Raw genomic sequence first — 16,197 nt, 5'->3', positions numbered from 1 at the left:
ACTTCTACGGTCATTATATTTGTTGTACTTAATTTTTCTTATTATTTGACTATTTATGTTGTATGTTATTGCAGATTTGGGTGTGGCCTAGAATTACTCTTCTTTGCCCTGATAGAGCGCAACAAGTATCTATGTCAGCAGAGCATGCTGGAGATGTGCTTCAAGGTCTACCATTCCCACCATATGATGATCCCAACCCCCTGAAGTAAAATCCCATTCTCGTCTTGTATTCATCCCCCATGCATAGTCTTCTTCAGTGTGAGCCGTGATATGGTGATCCCAAGGACCAGTGTCGATCCCAGAATATGTATGAGCTGACTGTTCATCGACGTGATACATAGAAGGTCCCGCTTCATTCAAACCTACTGTTCCCAAACATTGCGTTATTACTGGCATGACTGCATCAAAATCGTAATCACTTACGTTCTGTAACACTGGCGATGAATCAACATACAAGTACATGCAATCCGGTGTCGGCAACTCAAACATAAATTGTAGACTATCATCATCTGTGATATAGACATGCTCTTCAATGTAACGAGCCGACGAGCAATAACAATATTTCGTTGACAACTTGATGCAGAATTTTGATGGGTCGATCTCCAACTTGTGATGCACATAATTCACCAATTGAGAAAATGTAGTAGACCGAGAGATTTTAATGGGCCTTGTCGCGGGGATACTATATCCAACCCTACCATCTTCAATAATGACATAGCCACCTACGTACAGTAAGGCTCTAACAGTATCCATGTCTACACCAAAAACTATGACATAATGTATACAATCATAACAAAATTTAATTATGCGTTTCTTGTATATATATATTAAAATAAATATTTTATATTAGATAAAATTTCAAGAATCATTTACAAGATTATTATTATTATTATTAAAATATATATTGTTAAATCAATATAATTAAAATTTATATTTAGTAATACCAATGTTTTTTTTTATAATAATAAAAAATTGTTATGACTTATATTAAAAATTTAGAATTTGATCCAAGTGTAATTAAAATTTACAAAGATATTAAAATCTAAAATAAACAAAAATAACAATAAAGAGGATAAAAAAATTAAAAAGAATAAAAAAACATATTAAATAGAAACAGATGACAAATTTACAAGATAAATTTATATTTTTCAAAATTGTTTTACTATATATAAAATTTTTGTTATATAATGATACAGACCACCACGAGATTTTTTTAATAATAATTTCTTTCTGCAAATTGAAATTGACAAACCATAAAAACCCTAATTTCTCAAATATACCTTTTGATTATTATAAAATGACGTCCTATTCTTTTCGTGAAAGATTTTACATTTAAATATCATAAATTCCTTTTCTGTCGGCTTTTTTATGGCTTCTTAACTATGATTATTATATATATATTTTTTATAAAATAAAAAGATTTGGTCGAACATAAGATAAATAATACAATTAAAATGTAAGAAATTATTGAAATTACCTTTTCAAATGTCGTTGTATGGAATTTGTAATTAAATCAGCTACCGGAGTTTAATATCTGCAATAAATTACAAACATTATCAGATATAATATACATAAAACAATTCAATATAGAAAGAAAAAACAGAGATTCGACTTAGACTCGGCGCAATTCTCCCAAATTCTGATACTCAGCACAATTCTTCCAAATCAAATTCTGAATTACCGAGACTCGGCACAATTCTCTAAAATTCTGACATTCGACAGAAAACTATCAAATCAAATTAGGAATTCCGATCATCACACGATCGACGCAATTTATAAATGGAGGAGAATCACGGATTCTTTATAACTAACAAAAAATACCACGGAGTGAAGAAAAAAATACTGCGCAAGAAGAATGCCGAAAGCTTGAGCCGAAGAACTGATGAATTCGCCAAATACTCGGTGCAATTTTATTACATATTTTTCAAAATTTTTTTGTATATAACCACACAAATAAATTTGACAATACAAATTAATATAATTTACTTATATTAAACTAAACACTATTTCATATATAATTATTTTAAAAAATGTAACAAAATACTTTATAATTTCATTAGTATTAAGTANGTAATAATATCAACGGACGATGCTAATATCTGAAACATTACCTCTTCGTATCTCTTCAAATGAAATGGATGATAAAATCAACAAATAATATTAATATATGATCGAAGTAGAAAAGATGGATTTTGCGCATATAAATCGGATGAAAGAAATAAGATACGAGAATGAATATGAGGAACAATTATTTTCGGCGCCGATGGAAAGAATACCGCAATTCTATTTAAAGGAAGAAAACACTCGGCGATGATGGAAAGAATACCGCAACGTTATTTAAAGGAAGAAAACAAATGGAGTGGACATGGATTCTTAGAATCCGTGACAGTCTGTTGCGGATTCTATTAGCGACGGTTTTTGTTTAAACCGTTGCAAACAGCGACGGTTTTGCACAAACAGTCGCCGATCTCCCTTTTTTTTACAAAATAAAAAATAAAAAAATTAAAATCCGAAGACACGGATTGAACACGGATTCTAGAATCCGTGCCAGACACACCCCCACTTTCTTTTTCTTTTTTTTTTTTCAAAAAATAAAAAATAAAAAAATATGACTACTTTTACAAATTCTCCGAACTTACCATATTTTTACAATGTTTTAATTAATTTATACGAATCATGGTCAATTATTATTATAATTATTATTATTTGTGTTGGACCGGAAGTCTCAAATCAGGCCCAATAAAATTAATATTGGGTTGTCGATTGGATCACAAGGGGCCCAAAAGCTATTTTTAGTGTTCGTTTGTCCATAAAGATATAAAACCTTTTAACTTTGGACTGGTTGGACAGATAATCAATCTACTTTCAAAAAATATAAATATAAATATAAATTATTTTTTTTGAATATAATAAAGAACTTATTTTTTTTAAAAAAAACAAAGTAAAACCTAAGATGTTGAATTCGTTTTTTGTAGTATGTATATGTAAATTGTAATTATGTGTAAGAATGACAGATGGACATTGAATTAATTTTTATTTAATTTGAACAGCTAATATCATATATTTGTACATATGAATTAAATACAAACATCAAACTCCATTATGATACAGATGATCTGAAAAATATATAGAGTACCATTTTGCGACTGTTCAAATAATCGAAGAAAAAAATAGCTCGTCTTTTCTTTATTCATCTAAAATCATTGGTTCTCGTGAATGTGTGACAATTAATTGTTAATATAGCAAATAATATCACAACCAGAGCGTGTCGATCAGAGCGTGCATTCTACATTAAAATTGGTACAAATGTATAACAAATCTATTCATATGTTTGTATATATTTGTGTGTGTGTTACATAAAGATGTTTGATAGTGTTTGATTGTATGAGCTTTGGAATATGGTTTGCTAAGATTTATGTGACATTTAATAATTGGGAGTTTTTATTGCGATCCATCCACATATTCTTGTCTCTGCCCTCAACGTGCCCTGCCCATCTACTTTTCAAGCACAACTCACTCCCACAGGGAATCCTATGCTGCATATTTTTCTCATGCTTGAACAATCCAATGCCCCCTTCTTGTGAAGCCATCGAGTCGATTTTCAATATTCGACATGCGATAAAATTTCATATATTCCGCGACAACGTGACACCAGATCTTAAATTTCGAAGCGAAAAAATCGCAATAAAAGCCGAAATATCCGATTTTATTTATACAATGTGTGCAGCCACCCAGCCTCTCTGTGTTTGTTCAAGAGTTAGTGTATACGAAATGTTGCAAATGGCAGGTTGGCTGGTCAATGGATTTTCAATTTCGAATTTAAATAAATGACCAGAGTTTGTTATAATTGAATTGTTTGGTAATTATTAGTATATGTTGGTGTGAGTTTACTTTTATTTTACGTGTATGTCTCTTGTGAGACGATATTTATTCGTGAGGTTGTTCAACCATATTCATATTTGAAATAAAAAAATAACATTTTGACATAAAAAATAATATTTTTTTATAGTTGACTCAAATAGAATATCAGTCTCACAAAATTAATCTGTGATATCATCTCACTTGAATTTTTGTGTTATTCTTGAATTCAAGTTTCATGAGATTTGAACATTCTGTTTCTAATATTTAAACTAATTTTTTGGAAAAAAAATTCGTGATTAACATGGGTCCATGCTTGGAAATATTTTGAAAACCGGGCAGGATAATAAAAAATAAAAAAAAAGAAATCGGGTGGGATATTTTAAAAAATTAAAAATTAAAAGAAATGGGGTGGGATATTCCATATTCGTGGTCCTCCATGGAATAATCAAACATTGCCACATTCAAAATGATTTTTTGGGTTTTTTTTTGAAAATTGGTATGTGGACTTTTAAGTATTTCAACGAGTAATTATATTACTGGAGAATAATTTAATATTTTTTTTTAATTTATCAGAATCTTTGTTCTATATATTTGCACATCAAGTTGCTAATAAATCATCGGTGGACACCTTTTTCTCATATAAATGCACGAACATAAAAACTCACATGACACAGTGTTATAGATCGATTTTATGAGACAAATAATTTATTTGAGTTATCAATTAAAAAATATTACTTTTTATTTCAAAATTATTAATTTTTATTGAAAATATGAATAAAATTGACTCGTCTTACGGATCGAGAATATCTCACAAAAGACTTATTCAATGTCGAATGCCTTTATTTTTATACTTAAATTTTTAGTACTCTAAGCTTCGTAAAATTATTCAAATTGCTATTTATTGGTTGATTTTTTCAGTTCATTTATTTCTATTAAATACCAAATACTTGCACTTACGAATTCAGAAGTATCGTTTATGTCAATTTGGGCAAAAATAATATCTATTGCACTTGTAAAATATCGAAAATGCATAAAACTCCAAAGTAAACATTTTTCCACCTTATATTTTAAAAGTCCCTGCGTAGGCTTTTACGTCTGATTTATATAAAAATAAGATTTTAAAGAATCAATAATTTCATAAAAGAGAATTTTATTTTATTTTTTAAAAAAATTCATAGGGCTAGCTAAACGATATAAATTTAAAGTTATTTGTTGATATTAATTTTAGCCATTTATAACTTGGTCAAATATGCCAATTTATTGTACCGATATTAAACTTTCTCCATTAAAACTTGAATTTATGTACATTTTTAATAATTATTTGCAATTATTAATTGTTTCATAAAGAATAAAATGTAAAATACACGTAAATGCAATCGACAGGGTAAATAGTTGAATAATACTAATAATAATAACAACAGAGGGCCCCTTCAAGAAAATTGGGACATTGAATTTAACCCCTCCAATTATCTACTATTTAAACTTAGATTAAAAATAATAATTACTAGGGAGAAAAAATTACATATGTTAATCATATAGTATAAATCATGGAATATTTTTTAAACCTCTAAACTGTGTTTATCCTCATTAATTCCATAATAAAGATATGACCTCATTTAATATATTATTATTATGATAAAAATTATTTGTATTAACATATATAATGATAAAATAGTAAATACTTTGTGTGACAGATACTACCCGATTCATATGTACAAAAAATATTTTGACATAAAAAAGTAATATTTTTCATGAGTTGAGTCAAGTCAGATATCTTTCTCATAAAATTAACATGTGTGACGTCTTACACGAATTTTTATGATATTTTTGGAACTTTAATTTGTTGTAAGTTATACATTTATGACATGTTCTTAATTTGTGTATGACCTACATTAAAAATATGTCATACTGTTTTATATACAAACTAGAACTCAAGATGCGTGAAATGTGTGTATTATTCATTTTTCTATGAAAGATTTATATTTGAATATTGTTGTGCTATTTTTAAAATAGACCAATACTTCCAACTTTTAGACTGTGTGATTGGTCATCCCATCATATGGTATCATAATACAAGTGACAGATATATGATGTTCTTGTGTTGATTATAATACACACAATGAGTTTCTGCACCACATGTCATATATATTTTTAGACACAATGTTTGGTAAATACCATAGTTGTGTGGACTTATGTAGAGATATGGCGTATTATGCAAGAAGAATACATAAATATGCACATCTTTGTGTGTGTGTGTGTATTTATGTATATATAAAACTTAGTAATGTACAAGGTTTAAATCTGGATCATAGTCATGGCTTAAACCTGAGGAATCTTCTAGCAGATGATGATGCGGCCACATCTTCTTCAGCTGTAAAAGTAAAAGACTGGAGTAGTTGCAGATAAGGTATTTACAGTGTCCAAAAATAAACAAAAGCCAGCCAGACGTGTACATACGAGTACCCCACACCTCTTTGAGCCTCCAACTCACAATTTCTCAAAAAACTAGAAAAAAGAGCCACTCAATTTGCTGTATTTCCCCCTAGGGTTTTGGTTTTTCCAGTTCAAAACTTCACACATTTCCATTCACAACACACCACTTCTTGCCTCTCCCTCTACCAGTTCATTTTTCTTTACAGTCATGTCCAGTTTGTACCATCAAAACTTGAACTTTTCACCTGCTAGAAGAATCCCTTCTCCACTTCTAAGGACCAATTCTGATGTTGACAAGTATTTCTTATTTTCTTCTCTATTTATGCTCAAAGATTCTCGAATCTTGATTCTTGATGGGAATTTATTAATTCTTTGTTTTGTTTGTGTTGTCGATTGACTGCAGCCAATATTTGACAGAGCTGCTTGCAGAAAGGCAGAAGCTTGGACCTTTTATGCAAGTAGTTCCTATCTGTAGTCGACTCCTAGATCAAGGTTTTGCCTCTTGATCGATTATTGGATCTGGTTTTTTAGTTTTAGGAATTTCATTTTGGCTAATTATTAAGATTTCTCGTGTTTTAATGTGTATGCATGATCATACTGGGGTCCCCTGTTTTCGATTTTTGGAACTGGATCGTGGCATTGACTGTGACTAACCATGGGCTATTAATTTCTTCTACGCCTTCTTAAGTTTGTTATGTGATGAATTTTTTCTGATGATGTTTCAAGATACGTGTATATCTTAAATTTGCTGGCCAAATCAATTCATTAATTTGCTTAGTTGTTTAAAATCTTAGACCTTACTGTTACTAGCATGGAAAGGGTTGGTGGCGGTGGTAGCTGGCGTTTTGGTGTTGGGATTTGGGATTTGTTTTCATTTGCTACTTGTGATCGAAATTCGAGGAAAGCATTTCTTGAAAGATGCACTTCACAGAATAAAGTGATACGTGTTACGAATGCACACCCTTCACGCGATAGAGCAATGCATGAGCTATTCTATCATTTTGTGAGAATGGTAGGTTGAGTGACACATAGTTGAAGGTCTGAAGTTGTAGAAAATGGAGGTGGCATGTTTCACGAGGTATCATGTTTTTTTCTCTCTCTCCTTACTGAGAATGATAGGTGTGGTCTTCAGAACCTTGGGGTGAGCGTACGGGTGTGAATGAGTCGAGCTCAAAACGAGCTTTTATAAGTGTGATTGAGATTTATGATATGATGGTTAGCGTTCAATTTCGAATTTCACTATGGTCTGACACATATGGAGATCAAACATTCAGTACAAGAAGTTCCTGTATTGTTTAGATCCAAGTAAGTCTCAAAGTATGGACCTAAATCTTGTCTGATACTCCTCATTGCTTAAATATATGATGTCCTTATTGGTGGTTTCATTCCTCATTGAGACAGAGATCTTTATTTGATTTTCAGTGAGATTTTTGCTTTGAGTTTAAGATTGCTGAAATGTTAACAATTCTTTAGTTTAATTCTCATGTATGAGATGTATTATAATTAAATTACCATTTTGATGACAGAAATTTTAAAAGTCTCTGGAAGATTCTCCAACCAAGGGTTTAGTGACTATGACAATCTACAGCGCGGTAGTCCAAGTCAGGTAACCTCTTTGGATTTGATGCCGGATATTGGAGGAAAAGGTATCGGTAGCTGGAATGTAAATGGCTGGAGCGGCATTCAACATGAGGTGAGCTAAGATTTATTTGCTATCAAAATTAAATACTCACATTTTTCCCTCGTACGGAAAATTACTTTTCATCATTATGAAATATTTGGCTCTTCCCACTAATTCTGTGGATAGCTCCTTATTTCATTTGGCGTTACTTTTATATGATTTGAAGAAGTTGATGTAAAGTATTCACAATAGTTCTGGAGCTTATGTCACATTATAGACACCAATAGAGATGGTGTGCCGTTGGAACATTATCGTTGGTGCATGTATCTTTGAACTTCGAAAGATCAGAACTCTAACAACCAGACAAGCGTAGTTAAAATTTAAAACTGTTTATTGCTTCTACCTTAATCAGTAACATGATGCTGACAGAATGATTACCATTTCTGGCAAAATATACTATCAAAGAAGTAGGGGATATAGATGGTTAGAGTTTATCATCTTTATGACAAGTTATTCAGTTGCCTCACAAATACTTGGCACTCATTTGTGCGTCCACAGATTCAACATTATTGTAAATTGTTTTATGTAAACAAACTAATTGACAAACTAGAATTTATGACAAACTAGAATTTAATGGTGGAAGTCTTGCAATTGTAAAAGTATAACCTCCTAAAGTCTCTTGCTTAATCCTAAACATTATCCTTTTATTAGTCGCCTTGTACACATTCCATGATCACCTATTTAATATTTCCGTAAACAAATTACCAAAGGGAATTTAATTTATCAACTAAAATATGATACTGGGATTTTGGCAATACAAAGTTGCATACATTGATGGTTACTCTAAGGCTTCTTTCTTGCTTAATCTATGTCATAGACGGACCAATAGATGTTGATATGTGGGGTATTTTGGCACAGATATGTGGCGTACCACAGTGATTACTTTCGTAGGTCTGTCGACTGAATATTCTGTGTAAAATAGATACTAGGTTGATAACAGATATGAAAGTTATTTGGTTGTTCTCTTCCATAATCCATCCATACTTTTGTCATATTTTATAAGTCGATTGATCGAAGTTGGTTCTATAGTTTTTAATCTGCTACCAATCTGCAGCTAAAAGAAATCTGACATCATTTCGGAGAATCCATGTTCACTAATCAAATTGACACCTGGCAGGCCAAGTAGAAGCATCAAATTGTGCTCACTTATGCATTTTAATATTAAATCTATCAAAAAGCAGTTTGCTAATTAATAGTCTAGCTTGATGTCAGTACTATTTGACACCCACCCATTTGCAGTTTATTTGTGATTCGATTTGTGCGATTCAACAATCACTAAATGATAGTGATAAGAAAATGAAGCAGTGTTCTCAGTTCCTTTCTGCCTCTTTGTATTGTATTTATATTATACTACTGAAGTTTCTGAATGTTAACTTGGTTTTCCTACATGTACAAGCTCTATGAAGTATAAACGATGTTTACTTGATCTGTTTCAAGTGGAATCTTGAGTCTGATTTGCCAGAAGCTGACATATTAACCGATTTTTTCCTTTCATTTTATCGCCCTGTGCATGCTTTAGGAAGCAAAGTTACCTAGTGAAGAAGAATACTAGCTCATCTACACAGCAATTTAAACCCATGCTCGTACTTAATAAAATTTTCTTAACTTTTATTCTTTATCGATCAAACTTCCAAATTTATCAAAAAGTATGCCTCTTCATGGTTGATACTTATACACCGTCATTGTGTTCTTTGTGCTGCAGAGATTAAGTAGACCACAGGGTATGACCATAGAGTGGCAATCGGCACCTGGAAGTCCGAGTTCTTTCACTGTGAAGAGGGTATTACGCTTGGACATACCAGTCGAAAGATATCCAAATGTAAGCTAAGAGAATCCGCTACTGAAACTTAAGTTCCGCTTTCTTGAACTTATTGCTAAGAACTAAGGATTGTAATATTCTCCTTGGACAACAGTTCAACTTTGTTGGAAGGCTTTTAGGTCCTCGAGGCAATTCTCTTAAGCGTGTAGAAGCTTCTACTGGTTGCCGCGTATTTATCAGGGGAAAGGGTTCGATAAAGGATCCTGACAAGGTAAACAATTTCACTGTTTATGTTCAGATAGAAACTGTTTGGTATTTTTGTCAATCTGTCTGGGCAAATGAAAAATATCATGGCGTTTTTATCTCATATAATTTTATTTCCACGTATGGTCCCATTCATCATCAGTTTGTTTGTGGTATTTTTAATGGTCATTAATCCATTATTTATGGTTTAACTGAAGGAGGAGAGTCTGAGGGGGAGGCCGGGCTATGAACACTTGAACGATCCATTACATATTTTAATTGAGGCAGATTTGCCCGCCAATATCGTCGATATACGGTTGAAACAAGCAAAGGAGATTATTGAAGAGCTGCTCAAACCTGTGGTATGTCCAGTACTCATTCATTTATAATCATTGTTCGAGGATTAAATGACCTACGATATCATAAGTTTCTAGATATGCAAAACCCGTAGTCTCTCGTGGCTACCCACCGAAATTGGTCTGTCGTGTCTCAGGACTTGGAAATTCTACATCTGAACTTTCAACGAAATTGAATACCATGACATACGACATCTTCGTTTAGTTGAATGGCATGTAGTAACTAGGAATACTTAACATATATATTCTATGATTTTTTTTCTTCATTTGGAATGTAATACAAGAACGTTGCTTCTTGAGTTCTCGGCTCATCTCTCATATCAGTTACAGTTGCAACTCCATGTTTTGTTACTGCACACAAGGCGTAGTGATCATTGTAAACTATTTGTCACTCTCCCCGTACTCTTATACATTCTTAATCACTAGTAATTTATGGAAGTATATTAATTGGAACCTCGAAAAAAATAATTAATGTGTTTTGTCACATCCATGCCTTGTTTTCAAGTTAGAACTTAAACTTCTCTGTATAACATTCAAAAATCTTTAGCATATTTAGGAAAGCTATTTAGTGTTTTGGTTGATAGAACTATTGTCCTTCGGCTTGAAAACAGGACGAGTCTCAGGATATGTACAAGAGACAACAGCTTAGAGAACTTGCCATGCTGAACAACATCAGAGAAGAGAGCCCCCAACCAAGGGGGAGTGTATCCCCCTTCAATTCCGGTGGACTGAAGCGTCCCAAAACTGGCTGGTAATAACATCATGCTATAGTTTCTTCAGAAGCTGGCGATCTCTTAATGCATTTAACAGTGATGCATGCCTTTGGCCATTGAACGGATCTCAACGACCAGGCAAAGGACTTCAGATGCAAGAATCACATGAGTATAGAAACAACGGTTAAAAGTAACAACGCCTTTCTCTGTGGCTGTTTATTATTGTTAAAAGTAGACTAGTAGGATGGTTATTGGATTTATTTGTTGTTGATCTGTATTTTTTCCATGTTTTTTGCCAAACCGATGGTGGTGATGTTTGTTAGCAAGCATAATTCTGTATTTTATGCTACATATATATAGCATTTTGCCTATAAGGTTGAATTTTCGATTGCGTCTTCAAAACTCTCCATTTTCTCTTGTTCTCATTTTTCACCATGTTTCCTTATCGATTCCGCGTTTCATGGTTCCACCAGAAAGGGATTCGGGGTCATGGTTCCACAGAGAGGGATTGGGGGTCGAGATGCAGACCGATAGTCTTCATGTTTTTACATTCTTTCCCTGCACAGTTCATTATCAAGTTGGCATACGACGGAAGCTTGGAGGTTGGAATCTAGTCTCAAGCTTCAGTTTTTGAGATGCTTTGTTGTATAACAAGGATAATATACTTAACCATTTGGATCTCTTTGAAGTCTCAAGATATCATCACAAGTTTCCTAGGACATACAATATGTCGGCGCTTATTAATCATTCGGTCGGTCGGTCGGTCGGTCGGTCTTCCTCCATATGACACAGACGCTTGCAGCCGACAGTTTACATTCTTACCCCGATTAAACGACGTATAATTATTGATTACTCGTTTGAAAACGTTGCTCAAGTTGTCATCCTATATAAATATATTAAGAGTTCAAAATTTATATATTAGACCGTTTAATTCGAAGACCATGCATCGTAATATAAAATATATCAACTTAAGATTTTTTATTGATCACAAAATTTAGAACATACCATATAATATATATATCATATTGATACGATATTTGTTTGTTTGAAACAAATCAGTATCATCAATTTCTTACATTCCTCCAACGATGCAACATTGGTGGAAAAATGAGAACCATTGGCTCATTACATATTTATGTAATTATAAATTATCTGCTTGAAAGAAAACAAAAGAAGAAGGGTTTAGCCACGCGTCCCAACACAACCAAGAAAACATTATTATTACTAGCAACTTGACACATGGGGTGCGTGTGTACAATTTTTTGACAAATTATCGAGAGACTAAAGTGTTATTTGAATTGTTGTAATTAAAAAAAATAAAACAAAATTGTTTGTTAAAATTAAAAAAAAAAATAAAAACAAAAGTGTAACATTGATATCACATAAGGATAAAATTGAAAAAATCAAAAACAGACCAAGACACTATTTTCTCTCTATTATTGAGATTCTTAATAATAGTAATAGATTATATTATTATAAAAAAAGTCGGTACAAAATCAGCGGCCCCAATACGATTAATACAATCCTAGGAATTTTAATACACTTGAATATCCCCCAATGCATCAGAAATAACTCAATCAATTAATTTGTATACTAAATCCAAATTCGATCACACTCGACGGAATAAGAAAGCTTAAGTTATCTCGCACTTGCACGCGCGTCACCTTTAAAAATAGAAATTTGTCACTCAAAACACATAAATACATCATTTGGCCTAAATTGCATGTGCGACGTTGCTGTATGGTCAATGTGATGGTACAGACTAAAAAAAAATGCGACGGTGCTGAAGTTCGGAAGAACACATCAAAGCAAACACCTTTGGTAACAAAAATATGATTAAATCGAAAAATTTGAGACGGAACCAAAGTAAACAGGTCAAAAGTTGCCATTAAAACGCTAAAAGTGCAAATAAAACAAATGGATCAAGATCCAATATGGAAACAACCATCATCCTGTCAAATTTATAATTTGGTTCTACAGAGAACATAAGGGACGACAAACAAGAAACAATGTTCAAAAACCTTCTGCTTAATGTAGCTGCAATGACACACATCCTTCATCACGCAGTTAAATCCTCAGACAAGAAAGCTCTTCCTGGTTTACGGTTTGCCAATGGCCCGTGACATCCCAGAAGCTGCAAAATTTGAAATTTCTAACACATCACACAAATGCTCGAGTACAAATACCAACCAGAATATACCACCAAGAAATTATGATAAAATAACTAAAAGAAATAGTAAATATAGAAATTATGCAAGTCATCTCGATGCCATCACCATACTTTTGCATTGACACCATCAGGTAAAATCTTATTCTCCGATTTCCACTTGATATAATCAGTGCGGCTGAATTTAGTGAACCCCCTGCAATTCAAGGTGGAAAATATAAAGTATAAACTGCAAACATTTATAATGACAATTAAAAAATAACATCCTTCAGAGAGGATCCGTCAATAGGAAAAATCCAGTGGGTCCAGTAATCCAAATAACACCAATATGAACCAACAAATTAGCTTACCACTTCCTGCTGACAATAATCTTTTGACGGCCAGGGAACTTGAACTTAGCACGACGCAAAGCCTCCTGAGCATGGGGGCTGTTACCGTCTTTGCAACGGACAGATAGAAGAACTTGACCAATAGCCACACGAGCACATACACCCTGAGGCTTGCCAAAAGCACCCCTCATACCAGTTTGAAGCCTATCAGCTCCAGCACACGATAACATTTTGTTGATGCGCAACACATGGAATGGATGCACCCTGACTCTCAAATGGAAAGCATCTTTTCCTGCAAACTTGGTCATATACTTGTTGCACGCAATGCGAGCAGCCTCAAGTGCCTCACTTGACACATTCTCCTTTTCCCAGCTAACCAAGTGCACACAGAATGGGAATTCATCCACTCCCTTTTTCTTCATGCCCACATCATATATCCTGATCTTGGGATCTGGTACACCACGGCAGTACCGCGATTTTGGATATGGCTTGTTCTTGATTTGGCGGTAGCACCTTGCAGGCCCTACATGCAAGAAAGATTCAACCCATCAGGGAATTAGAGTTGCAACAACAGCAAACATGGCCACACTCATGGCCAAGGTTCTAAAATTCGCTAGGCTCTCGTCGGGCGCTAGACCAGCACCCATAGCCTAGGCCGCCTAGGTAGAGACTAGGCGGACCCATGATAAAAAATAGGAAATATGTTATTCATGATAAAAAAAAAAAAGGAAATGTGTTGAGATACAAAAATGTTTTAGAATATTTAGCTATTGGGTATTGGCCCATTTATTTCTCTATAAATTTATCATTTTATAAATGGATAGGATTTCTTTTTCTATGCCCTAGCCGCTACTGTCATCCCCATTCATTCCCTTCTTTTAATAAGAAAGCCTCCTCACAGCAAATGATAAATACAGCCGGAGACGGAGCAGGATCCCTAACCACACATCATTCTTCCCATGAGTCGCAGTTTCAGAAGTCGGAGTCCAGGTACAATCATTCTCCCCAGTTCACTTCCCCAGACTACAGCCTAGGCGGTCGCCTGGGCCGAAATTTAGAACACTGCTCATGCGAAGTAAGCAGTTACCATGTCCTAAAGTAATTTATTTCACACGCGAGTCTGATAGCACACTAAATGGCAAAAGTAAGATAGAACTCCCACAAATAAATAACATGATCCCTGTCTAAATTCTTCTTTCCATATCCATAACCAACACTCATCCAACCAGGTTTTTAACTAAACAGCTATTATCTCACTTCGACTTATAAAACGGAAATAAAGTGTTGGAAGATTTAAAAAAAATTAGCCGTATATAACTCACTTTGCGGAGAGATATATACTCCATGAATATAATTTTACCATTTAAAAATCAAAACAGAACCATTGAAAGAACTTAAAAACAATCGATCATGCTTAGCCTGTAGATAAACCCGGCTCCTCCGGTGAACCAATACAAAACTCCCCAAAATGTAAAATTGATGGAAGAAACATCCAGATACCTAGAAAGGAACCGCACCATCTAAATCCTTATTATCCCAAACAATAATTAAATAAAAAAGAGACACAAGCCAAAGGTTAAAAAAGAGACGTGATAAAATCAAGATCCCATTAAAGTCCCCCCATTTTTCGATATTACCAAAACAACAATCACCGTAATAAAACCATGTTCTAACAAATAGAAAAAAGCAGAAAGATAACAACAGATCCAGACATCAGAATCTAATAATCATGCTATCAACCAAACATCATAAAATGAATAATTTCTCCAGCTATATTTCATATGGACGATTTACGCATATATATAACTACTTACTCTTCCAAATACCAAATCAATGAACACAAATCTATTGAAAGAAACTTACTTCGTCCCATGGCGAGGTCCTGGTCGTTGAGAGAAGACAAAGTTAAACGGAAACCTTAAAACGGATGTTACTGCTATATATATATATATTGTAGCAAACGAGGGAAAATTTAGGGCTCTGTCATTATGGGCTCGCGTCATATAAATTAGGATGGGCGGGCCTGCCCAACAAATGGGCCGTTTAGAAGCTTCTTATTATGGGCTTCAAATGGGTCATATTTTTTTAGTATTTTAATTTTTTTTTAAAATGATAAATTTATAGAGAAATATCGCTATACAATTTTTATTTTTTCCCAAAATTATGGTGTTAAAATAAAATAACGGGTCGATTTCATTTACCATCTTGAACTATGACAATATTCTTTTAACTCCTCAAAGTATTTACCATTTCATTTTTCTCTTTTTAACTTCATACTATGCTTACTTGATCCTTTTTATGCTCAATTTTGCATCTTTTTTTTTTATCATATATTTACTTGTATTCAAATTTTATTTTAAACTGAAAAATTTGTAAATCCAAACCGAGAAAACGAAAATTCGAACCGAACTGATCCAAATAGAAAATCATATTTTTAGTTTGGATATAAATTTTAAAACCGATGTTTATATGGTTCGATTTTGGTTATATATGTAAAAATAAAACCATCCGAAAAAACCAAAATTTAATTATATTAATAAATTTATTTTTACTTTTTATTTTTATTTAAATTATAGATTTTATGAAATGATATTTAGTAAATTAAGAATATTTTTGCTAATTTTTAGATAACTGTTAATTATTTAATTTATTAGA

The 16,197-nt window shown here is 33.1% G+C and overlaps 2 protein-coding genes across 3 annotated transcripts; one reads left to right on the top strand and one right to left on the bottom strand.

The window, feature by feature from the left end:
- Nucleotides 1-6,348: 6,348 nt before the first annotated feature.
- On the top strand, nt 6,349-11,438 carry LOC140957830 (KH domain-containing protein At3g08620-like). Of its 2 annotated transcripts, none has more exons than XM_073415224.1 (7): nt 6,349-6,591; nt 6,698-6,786; nt 7,821-7,987; nt 9,675-9,794; nt 9,889-10,005; nt 10,196-10,339; nt 10,945-11,438. In XM_073415224.1, exons 1-7 carry the CDS (start codon nt 6,503-6,505, stop codon nt 11,086-11,088), a joined length of 870 nt encoding a protein of 289 aa, XP_073271325.1. In that variant the 5' UTR covers nt 6,349-6,502; the 3' UTR covers nt 11,089-11,438. The 2 variants fall into 2 exon arrangements, with proteins under 2 accessions (XP_073271325.1, XP_073271326.1); XM_073415225.1 differs by having other exon boundaries at nt 6,351-6,591; nt 9,678-9,794.
- Nucleotides 11,439-12,913: 1,475 nt separating this feature from the next.
- LOC140957879 (large ribosomal subunit protein uL16) lies at nt 12,914-15,516 on the bottom strand. Its single transcript, XM_073415283.1, has 4 exons — nt 15,406-15,516; nt 13,564-14,065; nt 13,328-13,409; nt 12,914-13,180 (listed from the first exon to the last, which is right to left on the bottom strand). The coding sequence occupies exons 1-4, from the start codon at nt 15,413-15,415 to the stop codon at nt 13,106-13,108; spliced, it is 669 nt and encodes a 222-aa protein (XP_073271384.1). The 5' UTR covers nt 15,416-15,516; the 3' UTR covers nt 12,914-13,105.
- Between the last annotated feature and the right edge of the window lie 681 nt (nt 15,517-16,197).

Source organism: Primulina huaijiensis, chromosome 14, assembly GCF_012295235.1.
Source record: "Primulina huaijiensis isolate GDHJ02 chromosome 14, ASM1229523v2, whole genome shotgun sequence".
NCBI classification, from domain to species: domain Eukaryota; kingdom Viridiplantae; phylum Streptophyta; class Magnoliopsida; order Lamiales; family Gesneriaceae; genus Primulina; species Primulina huaijiensis.
The sequence above is the reverse complement of the archived record's forward strand: the minus strand, read 5'-3'. Positions and strand labels throughout refer to the sequence as shown.